Source organism: Apiospora kogelbergensis, assembly GCF_038363985.1.
Source record: "Apiospora kogelbergensis strain CBS 113332 chromosome Unknown utg000021l_segment0_segment0, whole genome shotgun sequence".
Classification (NCBI taxonomy): domain Eukaryota; kingdom Fungi; phylum Ascomycota; class Sordariomycetes; order Amphisphaeriales; family Apiosporaceae; genus Apiospora; species Apiospora kogelbergensis.
Genome location: NW_027117438.1, coordinates 92,464 through 112,111, shown reverse-complemented (window position 1 = coordinate 112,111; position 19,648 = coordinate 92,464). Strand labels below are relative to the sequence as shown.

The 19,648-nt window shown below is 58.2% G+C and overlaps 8 protein-coding genes across 8 annotated transcripts; 5 read left to right on the top strand and 3 right to left on the bottom strand.

Annotated features, from left to right (window-relative positions):
• Positions 1–1,291: 1,291 nt before the first annotated feature.
• Positions 1,292–2,566, top strand: PG998_015226 (uncharacterized protein; the record flags this gene model as incomplete). The annotated part of the gene is made up of 1 exon (XM_066882042.1): positions 1,292–2,566. One exon carries the CDS (start codon positions 1,292–1,294, stop codon positions 2,564–2,566), a length of 1,275 nt encoding a protein of 424 aa, XP_066722957.1.
• Positions 2,567–2,784: 218 nt separating this feature from the next.
• Positions 2,785–4,362, bottom strand: PG998_015225 (uncharacterized protein; the record flags this gene model as incomplete). Its single annotated transcript, XM_066882041.1, has 2 exons — positions 2,785–3,083; positions 3,168–4,362. 2 exons carry the CDS (start codon positions 4,360–4,362, stop codon positions 2,785–2,787), a joined length of 1,494 nt encoding a protein of 497 aa, XP_066722956.1.
• A 904-nt stretch (positions 4,363–5,266) lies between these two features.
• PG998_015224 (uncharacterized protein) lies at positions 5,267–6,572 on the bottom strand (the record flags this gene model as incomplete). Its single annotated transcript, XM_066882040.1, has 2 exons — positions 5,267–6,377; positions 6,523–6,572. The coding sequence occupies 2 exons, from the start codon at positions 6,570–6,572 to the stop codon at positions 5,267–5,269; spliced, it is 1,161 nt and encodes a 386-aa protein (XP_066722955.1).
• Positions 6,573–9,331: 2,759 nt separating this feature from the next.
• PG998_015223 (uncharacterized protein) lies at positions 9,332–11,037 on the top strand (the record flags this gene model as incomplete). The annotated part of the gene is made up of 3 exons (XM_066882039.1): positions 9,332–9,568; positions 9,595–9,664; positions 9,728–11,037. The coding sequence occupies 3 exons, from the start codon at positions 9,332–9,334 to the stop codon at positions 11,035–11,037; spliced, it is 1,617 nt and encodes a 538-aa protein (XP_066722954.1).
• Positions 11,038–11,384: 347 nt separating this feature from the next.
• Positions 11,385–12,699, top strand: PG998_015222 (thioredoxin reductase GliT-like protein; the record flags this gene model as incomplete). Its single annotated transcript, XM_066882038.1, has 3 exons — positions 11,385–11,421; positions 11,564–11,855; positions 11,934–12,699. 3 exons carry the CDS (start codon positions 11,385–11,387, stop codon positions 12,697–12,699), a joined length of 1,095 nt encoding a protein of 364 aa, XP_066722953.1.
• Positions 12,700–13,355: 656 nt separating this feature from the next.
• On the top strand, positions 13,356–14,645 carry PG998_015221 (uncharacterized protein; the record flags this gene model as incomplete). The annotated part of the gene is made up of 3 exons (XM_066882037.1): positions 13,356–13,403; positions 13,464–14,406; positions 14,464–14,645. 3 exons carry the CDS (start codon positions 13,356–13,358, stop codon positions 14,643–14,645), a joined length of 1,173 nt encoding a protein of 390 aa, XP_066722952.1.
• Positions 14,646–15,493: 848 nt separating this feature from the next.
• Positions 15,494–16,426, top strand: PG998_015220 (Mcg1p; the record flags this gene model as incomplete). Its single annotated transcript, XM_066882036.1, has 1 exon — positions 15,494–16,426. One exon carries the CDS (start codon positions 15,494–15,496, stop codon positions 16,424–16,426), a length of 933 nt encoding a protein of 310 aa, XP_066722951.1.
• Positions 16,427–16,616: 190 nt separating this feature from the next.
• PG998_015219 (uncharacterized protein) lies at positions 16,617–19,188 on the bottom strand (the record flags this gene model as incomplete). The annotated part of the gene is made up of 2 exons (XM_066882035.1): positions 16,617–16,975; positions 17,385–19,188. 2 exons carry the CDS (start codon positions 19,186–19,188, stop codon positions 16,617–16,619), a joined length of 2,163 nt encoding a protein of 720 aa, XP_066722950.1.
• Positions 19,189–19,648: the final 460 nt, after the last annotated feature.

The window sequence follows — 19,648 nt, the reverse complement described above, 5'->3', positions numbered from 1 at the left end:
TACGTCATCTGATTGTTCATCCCACTGCATAGAAACTCCGGGCCACAGGAGATTCCACCCCGTACCATGATCTTGGGAAAAAGTCAAGATGCCGAAGTGCATGGCAGTTCCTCCAATGTAACGGTCTAGGGTCGCACCTGTGATTGGCTTACTTGGGTAGCGCTTTTCAAAGCTCTTGGTTCCATACAGATCCATGAAGGTGTTGCTCTTGGCATCAAACCGTCAGCTTTCAGTCCAGGCATAATAGAATACCAAGAGCACGTCGTTTCTGGGCACGGTTATTCGGCATTGGAGTTAGTGATGTTAACAATGGGTGATGCTATCCATATGCCCTATTGAAACTAGCAGAAGGGACGGGCAAATGGAGAGGCAGTTGGAAAGGTGAAGACGACCTGAACCGAGATCGAATTTTGAAGCTTCCCCAGATTTGCATCTCAGATCTGTGGATATTGTTACATGGCATATGTAGTGGAAGAAGCTGCCAAGCCCGACTGACCCCAACTGCATCACCAGTCTGGTACTACCCAGCAGTGACAGCCTACTTGCAACATGATTGGTTACCTGGCTAATCGCCTGAAAGTCGCCACCCCCTTTCCGGTTTATCGACGGGTGATGGCGCCGACAAAGTTGTTATAATCAGGGGAGCCTGAGGGAATGTCTCGCTACCCGTGCTCAGCTTGGCTCCAGACCTGATGAACTGACTCTTCGAAATAGCATTTCTGAGGCTGTTCAATTACTTTCCTCAAATAAATAATATTTCCTAATATGTCCAGCACTTCCATCATTACTTGATGAGTATAGAATATTCAAGTCACGGGATAACAGAGATAGGGCCGTAAGGACGCAGATATCGACACCTGGTTAGAGCGATATCCCTTTGACCTGAATAACCCTCACTGTCATTCTCTGGTAGATACTGTCCTTCACGACATGAACGAGTATCGTATAGAAGCCCCTAGCACAAAGAAGAGCGGATGCACCCGCAGTGCCTTCTTTGTTTCAAGTAGTCCTAAATGGTGAAAGAGAGACATGGAATATGAGCGATGTGTTTATGCCATGGTTCCAGGGGCGGGCCAATCTTGTTCTTTGTATTCAGTCCAACAATGGATATTGTTGCTCATAGTTAGCCAGTACTTATAGGGAGACTCGAGTCGTACATCAAACGACTCATCTAGGAAAGACATCTATTATTACCATCTATTTTCTATTGTCTCGGCTTCTTTTGATTCTCAACAATAAGCCAGCCCACACCAACAAACCAAGAAAAGAAAACACCAAGACCCAATCAGTCATGACGCAGGCAGCCGGCTTCAGAGAAAGACCGTCCCTCAAGGACTGCTACCGCATCCTCGGCCTCGCCCCCGGCGCCGCCGAGAAGGAGATCCGGGCAGCGTTTCGCAAGCTGTCGCTCAGGCACCACCCCGACCGGGCCGGCGAGACCCAGGCCAACAACGACAAGTTCGCCGAGATCCGCGACGCCTACGAGGACGTCCTCGACTACATTGCCGAGCCTAGGCGGGGCCGCTGGGTCCCGCCTCCGCCAGGTAAGCCGGCCCCTAAAGAAGGCGGCTATCCGGATGCCGGTCCCTCGCGTGGTGGCTATGGAAGAAGTGGGTTCTCAGGCTCGCCGCCGCCCGGCTCGGAATATGGGGGAAGGGGAGGATTCGGCGGTCGTGGCTACAGCTTTATGGATGCTCCCGAGTTTGAAGAATGGTTCGACGAGGCGTCGCAGTTCACGTCTCGCGCGAAAGGGAGGTTTTCACGCGAGAGCAACGATTCGAGAAGGCCACGGGGTGGGTTTGGGTCTCACGGCTGTCCGCCAGGAGGAAACAACAACTTCAGTCGTAGCATGCCGCGAGGACAATGGAGCAACTTCTCACAGCCCGGCAACCCACCCGGCCGCCACGAGGACTATAACTCCTTTTCCGGCGGAGGGAGCCGTCGGGGAGGCCGTGCTCGCAGAAACAGTTACAGAGGCTACGGCGGCGACTACGACAACGGTGCGTCATCATCGATACCGTCACGCGACGATCCGGCAGGTGTGATGCAGTGGTCCCTGCGCAAAGCACACGGGCGGCTGGCCCCTTTGCCCGGGAAACTCGCCAAGATGCGTGACTGGTGGAATCGCGTCGGGGCCTGCGGTGAACTATCGGCGCGGCAGCGGGGTCTGGGCGACGAGCGATTCGACCGGGCCGAGCTGCACCTGGCGAAGGTGCTGAGCCGGGTGACGGAGGCGATGGACGCAGTGCGGAAGCATCAACAGCAGCAAGACAGGCGGCCAGATGCGAACTGGTACAGCAAAGGGAGCGGCAGCCACGACCAGAAGACGAAGATGGACAAATGGACCAGGACCGCAATGCAGCTGGGCCGCGACTCCGAAGCGCTGATGGGAGAATTGGTGTCGTTAGAAATCTCTGCAGCCCACGATGATGTGGTTGGGTTCTTGACTGCCTTGGGCGAAATTGGACTCAGTGGCGGGTCAGATCTTGATGGTGACAGCAGTGAAGACTACGTAAGTAGCGAAGAAAGCAGCGCGGAATATAGCAGCAGCAGCGAGTCATACTAAAGGGAGACTCTATTCTACATGAGTAGCTATCAAACATGGTGTTGACAAAAGGGATTGAGTTAAAGAAAAAGAAGAATAAATAGTATGGGGGAATCAGATATCCATTGACATGATAATAGCAATCATGTGAAATTTTGATTAATTGATGGGTCTAAATCGTGACTATCTGCAGCAATGCTGTGATCACAACTAGATTGTAACGCCTTTTCTATCTTTCTCTAACCAGTTAAGCCGATGACCGGCTCTGGATAATTACCCAGCACCATGGGACGGTCCCCCAGCCTAGTGGGCACCGGCGCCGTGAGTTTCAACTTGCGCTTAGCCTCGTCGACGCCCGCGACCCAGACGTAGCCCATGATGTTGGCGTCGCGGATCGTGTCGGGGTCGTCGTGGATGCCGGCGTAGACGACGGCGAGGATGCACGAGGACATGGCCAGGGACGGCTCGACTCTCTCGAAGCTTGAATCCGATGCGGCGGGATCGTAGAAGTCTTCATCTGAAGAAACATTCGTGGAGTCTACAGTCAATGGTCAATAGGGAGCTCTGGCGTGACAGGAGTATGGGGTTCAAGTTGGAAAGAATAGAATAGGGCTCGACATACCTTCGACAACCTTCCAGATCGTGACAGCGTCGAAAGGCACCTGTTGCGTGTGCGGGCTCAGGTTCCTCCGCACGTCGCCGAAGAAGTATTCCTTGATGGTGGCCTCGGCCACGCTCTGCATGAAGGCGGCATCCCGCTCGACCGCGCCGTCGCTCCTGCCGAGGCCCACGACAGCAATGTCCTCGCCCAGCGTGGTCTTCTGGCCCGCGAAGCGCCGCGTCAGGTCGGCCGTCATGCTGTCCGAGCCCAAGACGACGACGATGTTCGCCGAGAACTCGGACGCGACGTGGGCGAGCATGTCGTAGCCGCTGGTGTTGTTGCTGTTGGTGTTGCCGTCGCCGTCCTCGGCGGCGCCGCTGTGGCCCAGGTCGCCCGTGTCGATGAGCATGCCGGCGCGGCGGACGTCCGGGTCGTCGGCGAGGCGGCTGGTGGTGGCGACGGCGAGGCGGCTGACGAGGGCGCGGTACAGCTTGGGGTTCTCCCGGGGCGCGCGCAGGCCGAACAGGTACGACAGCGGCAGCTTGACGGGGATGGCCGTGGGCCCCGAGCTCGGCGTGCCGCCCCACTCGGCCGTCACGTCCATGATGGTGGCGAAGACGGCCGCGCTCAGCGTGCCCGGCAGCGCCAGCATGCCGTGCGTCGGGTCCGTGTTCACCACCATCGGCTGCCCGCCCATGCGCGTCGCCCAGCCCGCCAGCGTCCGCGCCAGGCTCGTCTTGCCGCTGCCGGCGGGGCCGCAGACGAGGACGCGCGGGCCCATGCCCACGGCGTTGTTGTTATTCTTGTTCTTGTTCTCGATGCTCCGCTGCACGGCGGCGCGCAGGCCCTCGAGCTTCATGTGCAGGTTGAGGTAGGAGACCAGGCTGGTGGCGTCGGGCGTGGCGGGCGTCGCCGTGTAGGCATGGTAGGCGTCGGGGTTGGGGGAGGTGACCTCGAGCTCGCAGGTCTGCCAGGTGTTGATCTTGGACTTGACGCGCGTGAAGACGTAGGGCGTGTGGGGGGCGAGCTCGGTGCCGTCCTTCTCGGCGGTGCCGCTGACGAGGCGCACCGTCAGCGTCGTCGCGGCGGGCACCTCGAACCGGTACTCCCAGAAGGGCTGCAGCTTGACCGTCGTCGTCTCGACCAGGGCGGCGGCGGCGGCGGCGGACCCGGGCGGCGGCGCGGGCGCAATGTAACCTAAGCCTGGAATGGACATGGCGGTGAGAAGAAAGGATGGATGACGGCAGGCGCGAGAGACGTGGGTGACTGTGACTGTGACTGTGACTTCTACGATTTCACCGCGATCAAGAGAATGAAGGTGTGGGGTTTAGTTGCAGCAAGCAACGCGAAAGAGCGACACAGAATCAAATCAACATGGACCAGACGAATTGCGACTGCCACTGTGTGGTCTATTCGGATCACCTACTGGCTACCTATTGCATCAGTGCTTTCAATGTGGTTGCGCCAACACCTGGAAATCACACACCATGGAGCGAGGTTGGAATGCAATGCGGGAAGAAGGAGGATATGACGGAAGGAAATGCAAGCTTGTCGATAATCAATTATTGAATTGACGGTCGACTTTCAGCCTCACAGCCTTGGCGGGGCAGACTCGTTTTAGGTGCACTTTCAGTGGGGGGCCTTTAAAATTTAGGTTGGTTAGTGCTGGCAGGCCTGCCTTGTTCCAAGTTACAGGGGCCCAAGCTAGGTGTCCTAAGGGGTAGAGAGAGAGGGAGATTCAGTTCATTCGTAGAGCCAGTCAACTCAAAGATTGTACATTCACGGTGCTTTGGGTTCCAGACCAGCCAACATCGGAAAAGCTGAATTGTATATATGTATTTTTTTTTGAAGGGTCTAATCGTGAGAAAATGAGATCCCATTCCGTCCGGTAACGCCGTTGTGTGGACTACGAGTATGTGTAGAAGATTCCATGCAAATCCCCCTTCCGCATCCCCCTCTCTCCTTCTTTCTCTCTCTCTCTCTCTCTCTAAGAAAATGCACATGCAAAAAGCGCCACATGCTGGGATATCATCATCGCATCGTACACGCCCCTGTGTTCCGTTTGTCCCCCGTGCTCGCTCGTCTGTGTCCGCTGCCTATCTGTCCGTCTGCCTGCCCGCCTACTGTGACATATCCTCGAAGAGCTTTGCCAAGGCCCTCACCCCGAGCAGGACGTTTTCGTCGGGCCCCTGGCCCGGCACCCAGCGCGCGTGGGCGAAGTCGATGAGCTTCAGGCTGTAAATGTGCGGCATGCTCGAGTAGTCCTCCTCCGAGTCGTCCGACTCGTCGTCGCCCCCGCCGTCGCCCCCGACGGCGTCGCTGATGCTGACGTACGCCTTGTCGTGGCCGTTGGCGGCCGAGGAGGAGGAGCGGACCTCGTCCATGCCGATGCCGCTGTCGACGCGCAGGCCGTTGTTGTTGACGGACGACGTCTGCGCGCTGGCGCTCGTCTCGTCGATGGCGGCGCGCAGGGCGGCGCCGTCGCCCTCGAAGACGAAGAGCAGGCTGGCCGAGTACATGCGGCTCTCGTGGGCCTCGAGGACCTCCTGGACGCGGCGCAGGTCGGTGGCGAAGGCGCCCGCGACGACCTTGCCGAGCTCCTCGTCGATGCCGGCGGGCGGGTTGAAGATGAACTGCTTGAGGCTGGCCAGCAGGTTGTTGTCGTTGACCGTGTTGCGGCCCCACCACTTGTCGTAGATGCGGTACCCCTCCTGGTCCAGGTCCGCGCCGTCCTCGGACCCCTGGTACACCCGCATGCCCGCGACGCGGAACCCGTACTTCCTGTGCGTCGTCTCGCGCGCGATCTCGTCGAAGCGCGCCCGCTTCTCCGCGGGCGCGTCGTCGGCCCAGAGCCGCAGCCCCAGCTTGGCGTCCATGATGTTGGGCTTCTTGTACCCGAAGCTGGCGTTCTCCAGCACCACGGCGCGGTCCGTCTTGATTTTTCTGGATGTCGGGGTGGCGCCGGGCGCCGGGCCCATCGTGACGGAGCGCTGCAGCAGGGCGGGGGCGATGGGGCGCTCGTCGAGGTGCAGGTGCGACTTGATGTCCTCCTTGATGGGCGTGGGGATGTCGGCGTGCTCGACAATGCCCGGGATGGCGGCGTGGATCATCTCGTCGGTCGTGTTCTCGGTCAAGGCGAGGCTACCCAGGTACAGCGGCATCCATTCGGCAAAGTCGGGGTGCAGCGCATGCGCCGACTCGTAGAAGTTGATTTCCGGGCGAAGTGCAGGGCTTGATGAACAGCTCGCCGTCGGCATCGCACAATGTGCCCGCACTATTCGCGCCATGGTCAGTACCTCGAGGAGCAAAGGGCGATGATGGGTGCGCATTGGTTGCGCGCGTGCAAGAAGCGGCAAGGGAGAGAGGAGCGCCTTACTGTCCGGCGACGGCGTAGTTGTAGTCGACCAAGTCCTTCTGCTTGGGCATGTCTCGCTCGCCACTCTTTCCGCGCTTGGCAGGGGGAAGGTCGCAGACGTGGCCAATCTCTTGGGCGATCCGGCGCTCATGTTGTTGGCGACACCCATTAAATAAAACGTAATTGAGGTTTTCCGATCCTTGGCGACAGGTCTTCACGCGGGGGTTTTCGTCTGAAGCCAATGGTTTGGGTGGTTTTCGAAAGTGTTTCGGTAGCTGGAGAGGTTTATCTGGCCCTCGCGCAGTTTCGTTTCAGGGACGAGAAGAGCAGTAGTAATCAAAGGATAGCTTCGGCGCTTGCACAGCCGAGCGCACAAAGAACGAATACAACGGCGCACGACAACATGTAACGACGATGCAAGGAATAGGCTTTTGGACGTCGAACCTTTATTTCTACTTGCAAACTTAGAGGGCAGTGCAATGAAGCTTGGGGGAAAGTGACAGGCAAAAGGAGTTGGTTCCAACGCGCACGTAAAGGAGGGGGTGCGGTTCGACTACAAATAAGAAGAAGATGGATGGATGCTGGTTACAACGAAAAAGGACGAGGAACAGGGCGGGCAGAAAAGCACAGGATCAAATTGAATTCAAGGGAGCAAGGAGGCGGAAGCGGGAGGGTGGCAGAGGGCGCAGCCAGCAAGCAGCCATACAAAAGACCAGCATACAATTTGAACAGGTACAACGAGGAACAGGGGATAAGTGACGTGAAGGAATTCGGGAGGACTAAGCTACTAGAGGGTAGAGGGAGAAGTTCAGAAAGAAAGAAAAAAAGGACGCTCCAAAGGGGGCAATACGCAATACGTTGCCGCTGAGCTGGGCTGGGCTGCCGTCATCGGTTAGGCCTTTGGGTGCATTCTGGGCCCTGGAGCGCCCCTCCATCCTCCCTTCTGCTGGTCGGGGTTCTGGTCAGGGGTCCATTAAACTCGAACCCATATCTTCGATCCATGTTTCCTTCTCCATGTCTATTCTCCCTCCAGATTGAGGTTGATTGATGGGTTTCATACAGAGGTGCAAACTTTACATACATGTGGTCACGGGCGCATGCCATCATCCAGAAAGAGGCCGCCGGATACAGGTACACGCACTCGCAATTAATCGTGACAGCGCTTGTTACACGTTTTCGCACCCCTAATTTCATTGGTTCAACGCCAGTCCCACCGGGGCTGGCCTATCACCATGTTACTGTACCCAGCCAGGCCAGCCAAGATTTCCTGCTGTGCCGGCTTACTCGTGCTGCAGTGACGTGAAGAGCACACAGGACGACGTGGTTTTGCTGCGGTCCCGGCTTACACGGCACCGGTCTCAAGGAAGGACGGCCAACGACGTGCAGTCGCCAGTGTGTGGCGGACTTTCAGCGTGTCGACGTCTGCTAAGCCACCCACACCCTTCTACCTTTTGGCCACCCCTCCAGAATCTGCCTTACCCACTCACCACTAAAGCTGATGGGTGGATTAGCGGACCCTACCCACTGATCGTTAGCTCTTGTCAGGAGTTTAGCGACAAGCGATGACCGCGATGAGCCACATTCAGCTTTTGCGGCTATTTGCTCACTTGCATCTGCAGTGTAGAAGAAGTTCAACCGACTCACCAGGAGACTCGCCATAAGAAACATGCATGCTTTCGACCACTCATCTGCTTAGCATCTCAGCTTTAGATCATCTCTTAGAGAGCATCTGACAACATCAGCAATCCGATTCCCGTGTTCAATTTGGCCACCTCATCAATGGTCGCAAGTCTCGCGAGTAACATGAAAGAACCAGCTGGCACGTGCTGACAACCGACGGGATGCGTTGGAACTTTTGAGACATCGGTCATCAGGTCCCATGGCAGTTGCATGTTGGTGTTGGAGATATCACCCATCGAGCAAATCATTTAACATCTAACATCTATGCTCCCAATCCTGTTCAAGGGATATTTGCTTACACCCAAGGGTCATTATGCGTGATCGCCTTTATGGTAGGACCAGGAGGAAGCAACTGACTTTGGGCTGTTTGATACAGTACCTTGGGTTGTTTGGCAATGGCATTAATCTGCGCATAATTGCTGGATGGGGAATCTGCAATTTCAATCAAAATATTTGGGTTACACACGGTTTGCCATCGTGGGAGCATTGCTGGCGTCGTGGTACATCTGATTGTCGTTTGGCTGAGTGCTCTTTTGTGATATGCTGCAGCAAACAACATAGCCTCCCCGTTGAAGGTTGAAGATCTCTTCAGATTTCACCGCAGCTACAGGCCACACTTCCGTTTGTTTCGCATGTATCCTAGAGAATGCACATCTGTGATTTCGGGCAAGAGCAACTGCTTCCTTCCTGCTGCACTATTGCCTTTGGTGGTTAAGAATCAGCTTGGCCTTCACCTTTCACATACCACCCACACAATAAACACCTCCAAACCAGCCAAATGTGAGTACAACATGAAATTGAATTTCCTCTCTCGAGTTTGATGTAATTCACGTTCCTCTTTGATTGTTACCTTCCCAATGCAAGCCCCTTCACTTCAGCCTCCATCTACTCGCCCGGTTGATGAGAGCACATGCACACCATCACACCTATTGGGCCATTCTACTTCCCGTCAATTGCAGGCACGCGCCCAAGAGCAAACAGCAGAATTGGTTTCAATTGCCTACATCTCATTCAGCGTGGTCACTCGTTGATCCTAACCACACTCCCAAGTCCGTTGCCTACTAAGCCCCAACCAACCCATGTTGACCGACAGCTACTCAGGACGGCCGACTCAGCATCTAGGAGCCCTCGATGGTTTAGATTTGATAAGATGACTGATAAACCGGCAACACTTGCTGGTAATGGGCTGGCAGAGGCTACCGAGCATTCTGCCACCGTCGAGACATCTGCCTTGACATACGAGGATATTCAAGGGTACTCTGTGGAGGAGAAGAATGAGCAAATCGAGCTACCGAACAACAGCGATCTCGAGGAAATCAAAGGCGACATTATTGAGGCTGATGAGGTTGCCGGGGACGGTCCAGATGTGGATGGTGTCACTGGCAAGGTTAACGACCTGACCTTGGGGACGAGAAGCCCAAGAAGAAGAAGAAGAGTCGCCCCAAGGTGGGCAAAAAGCGAAGACATATCACTGGTCTCGAAGGTATGTTGGGAGTCGGGATCCATTCGCTCCATCAATTCTGCTGTGCTAATCAATCTCGCAGAGAACTTCTGCGACCCCCGGTGACTCCGCCCGAAGCCTCCGAGGAGAAGCAGATCTACGCAGCCGAGATCCCCTTCCCCCAGCGCATTGAGGAGTGCATCCAGCGCTACCGCCAGAAGCGCAAGTTGAAAGAGCGCAATGCCCACGTCTTCGACAAGTACCTTTTCTTTGGCGGGATCGAAAGTTCGCAGCGTCAGTTTGGAGGCATGGACATCGACGAGATCCGGGCCGCCACGACGGACGAAATTCGCCAGATGACGGCCACGGAATTCATCCAGAGCGGCGTGACCAGCGCCAAGTTCTACAACCCCAAGGATACCGAGGATTGGGTCGTCGACTTTGAGGGCGTTGTCAAGGGTTTCCTCTCGCGTTACATCACCGAGTGCTTCTCGAGCATCGACCCCGAGACCGACACTCGCCAGGCAGGCCAGGTGATTCACAATTTCCTGAATTACGTCCTCCACCACGACGTATGCCCGGAGTATACGGCCAACATCAAGGCCGCCCAGGCCATCTGCCAGGTTGCACCCGATGAGATGCGCGCCGCTTCTGATCTCTACGCGGCGCTCCCTGACTCGTTCAACACTGCCACTCGCTTCCTGTTCTGCGATGGCGGCATTTTCAAGGCCTATGAGCCTGAGCAGCCTGCCAGCGAGACCCCGGAGGAGAAGAAGGCTTCAGGATGGGAAGGTTATGAGACGCGCTACAACCCCCAGAAGCTCGATGCCCATCTGCAATTGATCATTTTCCGCTTCAACATGATGGACAAGATCAAAGATGAAACGCTGAAGCAGACCATCTACGAGACTGAGCCCAGAGAGATTCGCGTTGTCAACACCAAAAGCCAGGCCTACCAGATCGTCTCCACGCACCGACCCAGCAAGCGCGTCAAAGCCCACAATGAAGAGATGCTCGAAAAGGAGAACCTCAGCGGCAAGGTCAAGCCGACCGGAATCGCCATGCTTCGACCTACCGTCATTGACCATGCATGGAGCAATGTCCCCCGCCCCGAGGACGTCGACGACAGCCAGCAGCCGACCGAGACGTTCATTGTTGATGACCATCTGCTGGCCAAGATGGTGGTTGGCATGAAGATGCAGCTTGACGTGTGTGAGCTCAACGTTGGCGGGGTCCGCTTCATCAAGGAGTGCCGGGAGGTGCGCCCTAGTTTCGACACTTTGCTTCCCCAGTCTCTGATGCAGACTTGGAAGGATCCGGTGCTCAATGAGAGACCTCCGCCTTCCGTCTCCAGCCCAGAGGTTGGACATCTAGACCTGGGCAAGATGGCGCAGGATGATGACATGGAAGTCTAATGAGAGTGCATGAGGAATGATGTTTGCTTTGATTTCCGGTACCTTACAAGATAGACAGACCTACCACTAACTGGCCTCTGGGCGATGAGAAACGACTTCAGATAGATTTATGAATCAATGAATTGATGACCCATGAGAACCATGACAGGGCAAAAGCCCACAACAATCCCGGATGCGCAAGGGTGATGAGAGGGCCCGCGACTCCATGGGGCGCTGACCTACACTCCGGGCGGTCAACCTCGGACACTTTGCGGAGGGTTTTGGACTGGTGCAACGATGGCTGCCCGGGAAATGAATGAATGAATCAGCATGATTCATATAGACCGAACGTAGATTGTCTGGCAGGAATGTCTCCGATATATGTATCCGACAGTGATCTTCAGGGTATTGATCAGTAGTTAAAATGGGAGCACACGCCCAACCAAGGAACTCAACAGATCAGTCCTCATCTCCAGTAAACAACCAGTGCCCCGACATCGCACCTCCCATCCACTCTAACACCACCCTCGAATCCAATACACTCCAGAGTTGCACAATTCCCGAAAGTCGCGAAACGATGGCCACCCCCTCGTCGAGACGTCCGACGTCCTGATCCTGGGCGCGGGCCCCGCGGGCCTCAGCGCCGCGGCCGGCCTGGCGCGCCTGCTGCACACGGCCGTCGTCTTCAGCACGGCGCGGTTCCGCAACGAGCGCGCGCGCCACATGCACGCGGTGCCCGGCTGGGACCACGGCGACCCGGCCGCGTTCCGCGCCGCGGCGCGGGATGTCATGCCCCGGATATCCCTGGGTTTGCGGAGCTGTGGGGCTACAGCATGTAAGTGCCCGGCTTTTCGCATTGCTGCACTTCATGTCTCGACGGGAAACCCATGTCATGTTGGCTGACACGAACTAATTAGCTTCCACTGCCTTTTCTGCCACGGCTTCGAGGAGCGCGGCCGTCCTTCCGCTGGCCTGCTCGCGACGGGCCCCATGGCCAAACCCACAATGGCGCCCGCGGTGGCTCGCATGGCCGGCCGGCTCGCGGACCGGGTCACAGTCTACACCAACGGCGACGCCGAGTTCGGAGCTACGATGCGCGAGCTTCTGAAGTCCACCACCAAGTACCGTATCGAAGACCGCAAGATCGTCTCGCTAGCCAAAGACCCAGTGGCGACACCATTTGCAACAACCACGCCGTCAGCCACGATGGAACAGGAAAATGCTGCTTCTTCTTCTGCCGGCCACGGCCTGCTCGTCACCCTGGAGGACGGCACCGTGACCCGCGAGGCCTTCCTGGCGCACGCGCCGGCGGCGGAGCAGGCGGGCCCGTTCGCCGCGCAGCTGGGGCTCGAGCTCGAGCCCCAGGGCAGCGGCGGCTTCATCAAGGTCGCCGCGCCCTTCCCGGCGACGAGCGTCGAGGGCGTCTTCGCGGCGGGCGACTGCGCGACCGCGCTGAGGTCGGTGTCTGCGGCCATGTACATGGGCGCCACGGCGGCGGCGGGCGTCGTGCATAGCTTGGAGGCTGAGGACGACGTCGGGGAGGAGGGGGGGAGGAGCGGGAGGACAACGAGACGGCCTGAAAAAGAATGGGATGAAGGTTGTGCTGACTTCCATTGGGAGCTAGGCGTCACGGGGACTGTACTGGGTTTATTGCCCTGGAGCTTGGGATTATGCCGTATTTAGATATTGAGTGGACTTGGAAGGGGGGCAGTGCAAACGTACGGGATGGGATGGCATGCCGATGTACGCTAGACGCCTGCCCAAAAATCTTATACCGATCCATGCCACGACTTGGAGCATGGAATAAATCACACAAGTTGAAATTGACCGGTCCCAAAATAACAGAGTTCTCTAGTCACCCTGCAGCCGCGCGGACGGCAGGAATCCCCCTGTCCTCGCCAAAGGTTATCGGGCATAGCAGCCTGCGGCAGGGACCGAGATGTCTCAGATCATCATCCCACTCCAGCAGCTGAATTGCACTACCGTCCTGATCTGCGGCGCCTGGTGGCCGGGGTGATCGTCGTCGTGCCGGCATGCTGCAAGCCATGTTTAACACATTTAGGCCGGTGATTGGCTTTGCCTGCAGCTATGCCAAGGGATCGATCCCGAATGCACAGGTAGCGCTAAATCGGCCAAGGATCGCCATAACCGGGATAACAGGCGTCAATGTCAAGCCATGTCTCGGACGAAGCGCACGACGGGACGGAGACCAATGAACATGATGTCAATGGCGTAGACCGGTCACGGATCTGCTAACATACACATAAAGACAGGACGTCCGACCTGGTGGGAATGGTAATTTTCGCTCACATTCGTTGGTAACTATCGGCAACACAACAATGACGATGATATATCGCAAGCTGGCTGGTCTGATCCAGATCGCAGGGGTATGATGCCCAATTCCCTCGCCATTGCATTGACACGATTTTAGCTAACACTCCACAAAGATCGTTGCGGCCCTCACGGACGACGCCTGCCTCTCGGCCATATCCTGGTCCGATCCCCGCGTCGACCTGTTCGGCGTCGCCGAGGACTCGTCCATCTGGCACAAGTTCTACACCGGGCACGACTGGCAGCCCGCCGAGGCGTTCGAGTACCTCCCCGCGCATTCCAAGGGCTGCCCCTCGGTGACGTCGTGGGGCGAGGGCCGGCTTGACCTCGTCTACGTCAACGGCTCCGGCGGCCGCGTCATGCACAAGTACTTCGGCGGCGGCGAATGGGGCCCGTCCTGGAAGGGCGCCGAAGACCTCGGGGGCCACCACCACCACATCGAGGCGGTCCGGTCGGTCTCCTGGGGCGAGGACCGCCTCGACATCGTCGGGCGCACCAGGAACGGCTCGTACGTCCACAAGGCGTGGACGGGCCACGACTGGTTCCCCGCGGGCGACAAGTGGGAGGACTTCGGCGGCGAGTTCTTCTCCGACCCTGCCGTCGTGTCGTGGAGCGCGGGCCGCCTCGACGTCGTCGGGCTGGCGGCGAACGCGTCGCTCCTGCACAAGTACTACCACGACGGCGAGTGGTCGGCGTGGGAGGACCTCGGGGGCCCGGGCTTCATCGGCAACCCGCTGGCCACGTCGTGGGGCGCGGACCGCATGGACTTCTGGGCCATCGACTCGTCCGACGGCGCGCTGCACCACCTGTACTGGGACGGGCAGGGGTACCGGCCGGCGCCCGACAAGTGGGAGAACCTGGGCGGCGAGTTCACCGACACGCCGCGCGTCGTGCACGGGAGGCCCGACCACGTCGACGCCGTGGGCAAGAACCTCGACGACGGCATGCTGCGCATCAAGAACTTCGACGGCGGGCGCTGGAACCCGTCCGAGGAGGAGTGGTGGTCCTTGGCCGGACCCTTCGTCTCGGAGCCGGCGCTGCTAGCAAAACACGACACGAGTAAGCTCTCATCCTCCCCCGATCGTACCATCTTCATGATCACTAACCGTACGCCAGACTTCCTGTACATTTTCGGCATTGATGAGGACAACGATGTGAGGATGCAGATCTGGACTGGCACTGGTTGGGAACCGGCGGCCGACGAAACTTGGTCGATTGGGAAGTACTCCAAGTCCACAGAAGGTTACTTTGCCGAAGGACCCCAAGATCAACAGGTTCTGCGAAACGGAGAGCTCTAGATTGCCAAATGCCATGGGCAGTCTGCGTAAACATTTATCACCGGGATCACCATGACCATAATCAGCGACCGCGTTTCGCTCATCTGTCCCATAGTTGAATACAAATAGATCTTACACGTTGCTGAAAGTCAGTTGGTACGGGCAACCTCTCCATTCACCTTCTATGGTGTTCTGATTGTAAACAGCTCCAGATTAACCTCTCTACGCTTTGAGCACTCGGTCGAGTGGTTAAGGGTTCACGGGGACTTCCAGGGCTGAATAGCAATCGTAGCCAGGTTTCAGTAAAATACATAAGAAGTCACAAATACGATATCCCGGATAACTGCTATATCGATACCATACGTGCTAGGCACATGCTATCAGCAGGTACTGTCAAAGGAAGGGGTAGTGTCTGCTAGACACTGGTAATTGCTAGATTGGATAATAACGGATATAATCCTAGAACAGTCATGTAAAAGTCCATCTTTCCCACTTTCTCTGCGATTTAACGAACCACGGCTAGGCAACACACTACTCTCCCTCTAGTGTTGCGCGACCTCTTGTCGAGCACCTACTTATTATCAGTTGATACAGCCACTGCTGGAATAGCCATTGTCTAAATGACCGATGAGGTGTTCTTTCAAAGTATCTTTACTCATCACTTGCAGGTGCATACGGTGCACAAAGACTCATTGTTTGAGAACCTGTCCTATGGGCAAAGGAGCCGAGAGATTGTCAAAGGGATGGTTTATACAATAGCCTAGCTATTTCTGGTATATATGCTGCATGCGGCCCCGACCCCGGGAGATACGGTGTGACAGATAACAGAAAGAGTAGCAGAACATTACGGTAGACAGTAGACAGACAGCATGGACACACCCTCGATCCAACCTGGCGTCGACGGCGCATCCCACGAGGCCAAGACGCCAACCGCCAGCGGCGCCGCGACGAACTTCCTAGCCAAAAAGCTGTCCGCAGGCCTGTCGCGAAGCAACTCGGCCTCCAGCACAGCGTCGCAGCGCGCGCGCCGCCAGCAGCCGCCGCGGCCCGGCCACGTGATCCGCGACGGGCAGATCGGCAGCTTCAATCCGGTCGAGGAGCGCGACGTGCCGGGCGCGGGGCGGGGCCTGTTCGCGACGGCGGCCGTGGCGCGGCACGCGCTGCTGTTCGCCGAGGAGCCGCTGCTGTTCGCGCCCAAGGGCGGCGCCCGCATCGGCAACCACAAGGTGCGCCAGTTCCTCGAGGGCCTGGAGCGGCTGACGCCGCGCCGGCGCGCCGCCTTCATGGCGCTCCACGCCGCGCCCGCGCAGCGCGCCGCCGTCGACAAGGCGCCCGCCGACGCGGCGCGCATGCGCAGCTGGTACGCGCAGGTCAAGCACCTCACGGGCGCGGCGCTGGACGCGGCCGTCGCCGACGCCGTGCACGCGCTCGCCGTCTACGGCACCAACAACGTGGCGACGCTGGCCGATGACGATGGCGGAGACCCGGACGGCGAGGTCACGGGCGGCGCCGTCTACCCCGTCTTCAGCCGCATCAACCACGCCTGCGACGCCAACGCCGCGTTTTTCTACCTCGGGGTGCGGTCGCAGCGGCTGGGGGTGCGCGCGCTGCGCGACTTGGCCGCCGGGGAGCAGATCTTTGTCAGCTACATCGGCGAGACTGCTGCGCAGGATATGACGCTCGAGGAGCGGCGGGAAAGTCTGAGCAGCTGGGGCTTCGAGTGCCACTGCGGTGCCTGCGTTAAGGATATGGCAAAGAAGGCAAAGGAGGTAGAGAAGGCAGCGGAGCAAGCTGGAAAGTAGATAGCAGCTGTCAATATATAGCTACTGCCCATCGTTTATAGCCATATAAACTGTTGGCCCTAGGTGGTGATGACAAGCTGCAATCAGGTATACTGTAGAACACCAATCAGGTAAGTCAGGAATACAAATGAACTTGAAGTAACCTTGCCATAGTAGCACTCACCCATTTGAAAGTCAACGTCCTCTTTCTTCAACCCCTATACTTCTCCTTCCAACCCAACCCACCATTTCCCCAGCCCCGTCCAACCCCCTCGCGATCCAGCAATTGCGCGGCCGGGCTCACGAACCCGTCCGCCACCTCGCGCATGGCGCCAAAGAGCCCGTACTCGACCACCCAGTCCTGGTCCCGCCCCTCGAGATGGGCCGTGGTGCGGATCATGGGGCGGAAGGGGAGGTGAGACGGGAGCTCGGGCGGGCGCCAGGCGTTCCAATTGGTGATAGAGGCGATGCGCGACGCGGGCTTCGTCAGGGATGCCGTGGTCGATTGGAGGGTGGGCGTGGCGTCATGGTCCCGGGTCAGCGTCCAGTCCCAGAGCAGAGTGCGGCTTGCTACAGTATGGTTGCTGAGTTTCCATGGCCAATTCGTCTGACATTCATGTTCGGCATTGCACAGGATCGATCAGCAGCAGGTGGTTGAAAGCAGGTTGAGTGACGTAGTGACGGAGCGGGGCACGAATGCATTCAAGGAAGTGGCATAAATCCTGGCCCTGGCTGCATCCAAGACATGCACGCGCCTCATCATGGTGATCCTCGTTCTCATCATGTTGCATTTCCAGTATTCTCCTGTCCGATACACACCACTTCAATTATAACCAGTAGTGATCGCTCGCCTCAAACTGTGCCAAACCCGACCCCATGCCCCCGCCCAGCGCCCTCTTGACCACTGGAACCCCTGTAGAGAATTGGGTTAGCACGCATACTCCGAGTAGATCGTCCCGCTTGGCACCGCATGACTTACCATCGGTCACGTTACCATACGGGATGGCCGTGTAGTTGCCGAAACAGCTGAATTCGTACTTGGCCTGCTCGAGGAGCCCGTCCAGGATGCGCATGAACGTGTCCATGTCGCACCAGCCGTCGCTGCGGCGCCCGCACTCCGGGTAGCTCTCGCCCAGCGGCACGGTGCGCTGGCTCAGCGTCAGGTGCACGTACTTGGTCGCCCCGCCGTCGTCGTAGTGCTCGTCTGCGCCTTTCGCGGGGTCGGGCCGCCGCGCCTTGACGGGCCGCGGCGCGTCGATGACCTCCCACACCATCTTGGCGGCGAACGGCGTGATGTGCGAGACGGTCACGTTGCGGGGCTCGAGGCGGTGTGTCGCGGGCAGCTGGTCCGCGAACTGCGTCAGCCCGAAGGCCGTGAGCACCGAGTAGATGTTGGTGTCGTGGCTGAAGTCGAGGTAGAGGTTCTGGTGCAGCGGGAACGTCTCGGCCATGGTGTCGAGCGTGTGGTTGACGTTGGTCGCCCCCGGCGGCAGGTCGTACAGGTGGCCCTGCAGCCGCGCGTGGAACTCCTCGACGAAGCCGATGCCGACGGCGCGCCCCGTCGGCGACCCGAAGCCCGACCCGCCCTGGAACTGCAGGTCGATGCTGTACTCGAAGCCGAGCCACTCGTCGTACGTGAAGAGGTCGCACCACCGCGAGAAGCCGTACGCCACCGTCTCGTACGGGCAGAGCGTCTGCGCGTTGTAGCTGTCCGCCACGGTCCACTCGTAGTCGCCCGTGAACTCGCGCAGCCGCGCCGTCGCGTCGGCGAGGTAGACGCGCTCCCAGGCGCGCGACGCGTTGTTGCCGCCCTGGGAGCGGAAGTTGAGCGCGTTCTCGCAGGCGAAGTACCCCGCCAGCGAGTTGTTGAGCCCGAAGGTCTCGAGGATCGGCTCGAGCGTGACGTTCTGGGCCCACTCCAGACCGAAGAAGCCGGCCATGAAGTACTCGGCCGACTTGAGCATGCGGTCCTGGCTGGTCGTCCGCGCCAGGATCTTGGTCGACGTGTTGTACAGGCTGCCGTAGTTGTAGTAGTGCAGCACGCCGCTGTCGAACAGCTCCTGGCGTCCCCGGGCCACGAGGATCTCGGCGCCCAGCGTGTACTTCCAGTCCTGGAGGAAGCTCAGGCGGCCAGACCACTTGGCTGCGCCCGTCGACGTCAGGTTCTCCACCTTGGCGGCAAAGTCCGACACCGAAGACTGCAGGGTCGGGTATCGCGATCCATGTCGGTGCAAGAGGTGCATCTGGGCGATCTTGGCCCCGGGCGGCAGCGGGTACTCGTCCACCCCAAAGCCAACGGGATTGGCGAAATAGCTGGAGAGATGGCCGTGCACCTGGAAGATGTTGGAGTTGTTGGTGTTTCCCTCAATGGGCACAGCCGTCTGCAGCGGCTGGTTGGGCGCCCAGGTGCCGGCGGGGAAGACGACGGTGTTGGTCTGGGCTAGGAAAGGGGCAATGGCCGCCGTCTTGGTGGGACCTGGCAAGACCTCGGTGGTCGTCTGGAAATAGTCAGGCACCGAGGCCTTGGAGCCATGGAGGAAATCGCTTTTCCAGCCGAAATAGCTGAGGGCGCGGACCACGGCAAACACGAACAAGATGGCGGCGAGGATGGCAGCCCCAGTAATGGCGGCCCAGGTGAGGACCGACCGCGAGCGTGTGGCGCGTTTCTTGGCCATGAGCGGCGGGGTGGACGAAGGCAGCAGGTCATCGAGGGACTCTCTGCCGGAGCCATCGTAAGACCCGCGGTACTTGTCCTCCGGGGACGACGAGATGGTGGCCGTCATAGTGTCTCTCGTAGCAAGCCGTGTGTCTCGACCCGCGCGTCCAGTCCAGTGTCGACCGACTTGGCGTTCACGTGCTATCTTCTCCTCGCATCTAAATCTCCGGGACAAAAGCGCGACAGCATCCGTGTAACCTAGAATCCGGATCGTCGCTGTTATCGCCCTAGAGTATACGCATCGGCGTTGCTCTGCGAGTTGTTGCTGTTGTGTGGTCACTTTAGACTCAACATGGGACGAACGTGTGTTTCATGCGTGATGGTCTCGGAGGCGGAAAAAGTCTAGACTCCACCCCTGAATTACGTCAGCGACGGGATCAGCGCAACGAACCGCCGCGCCAGCCCTGCGCCGGCCTGCGCTTAATCGGACTCCTCGTCGCAAAAAAACCCGTCTCTCTCATGGTCATTTACGACGCTGAAATACTCAGAAAGATGTTTAGCACAGGCAACATCATACATTGTTTCGA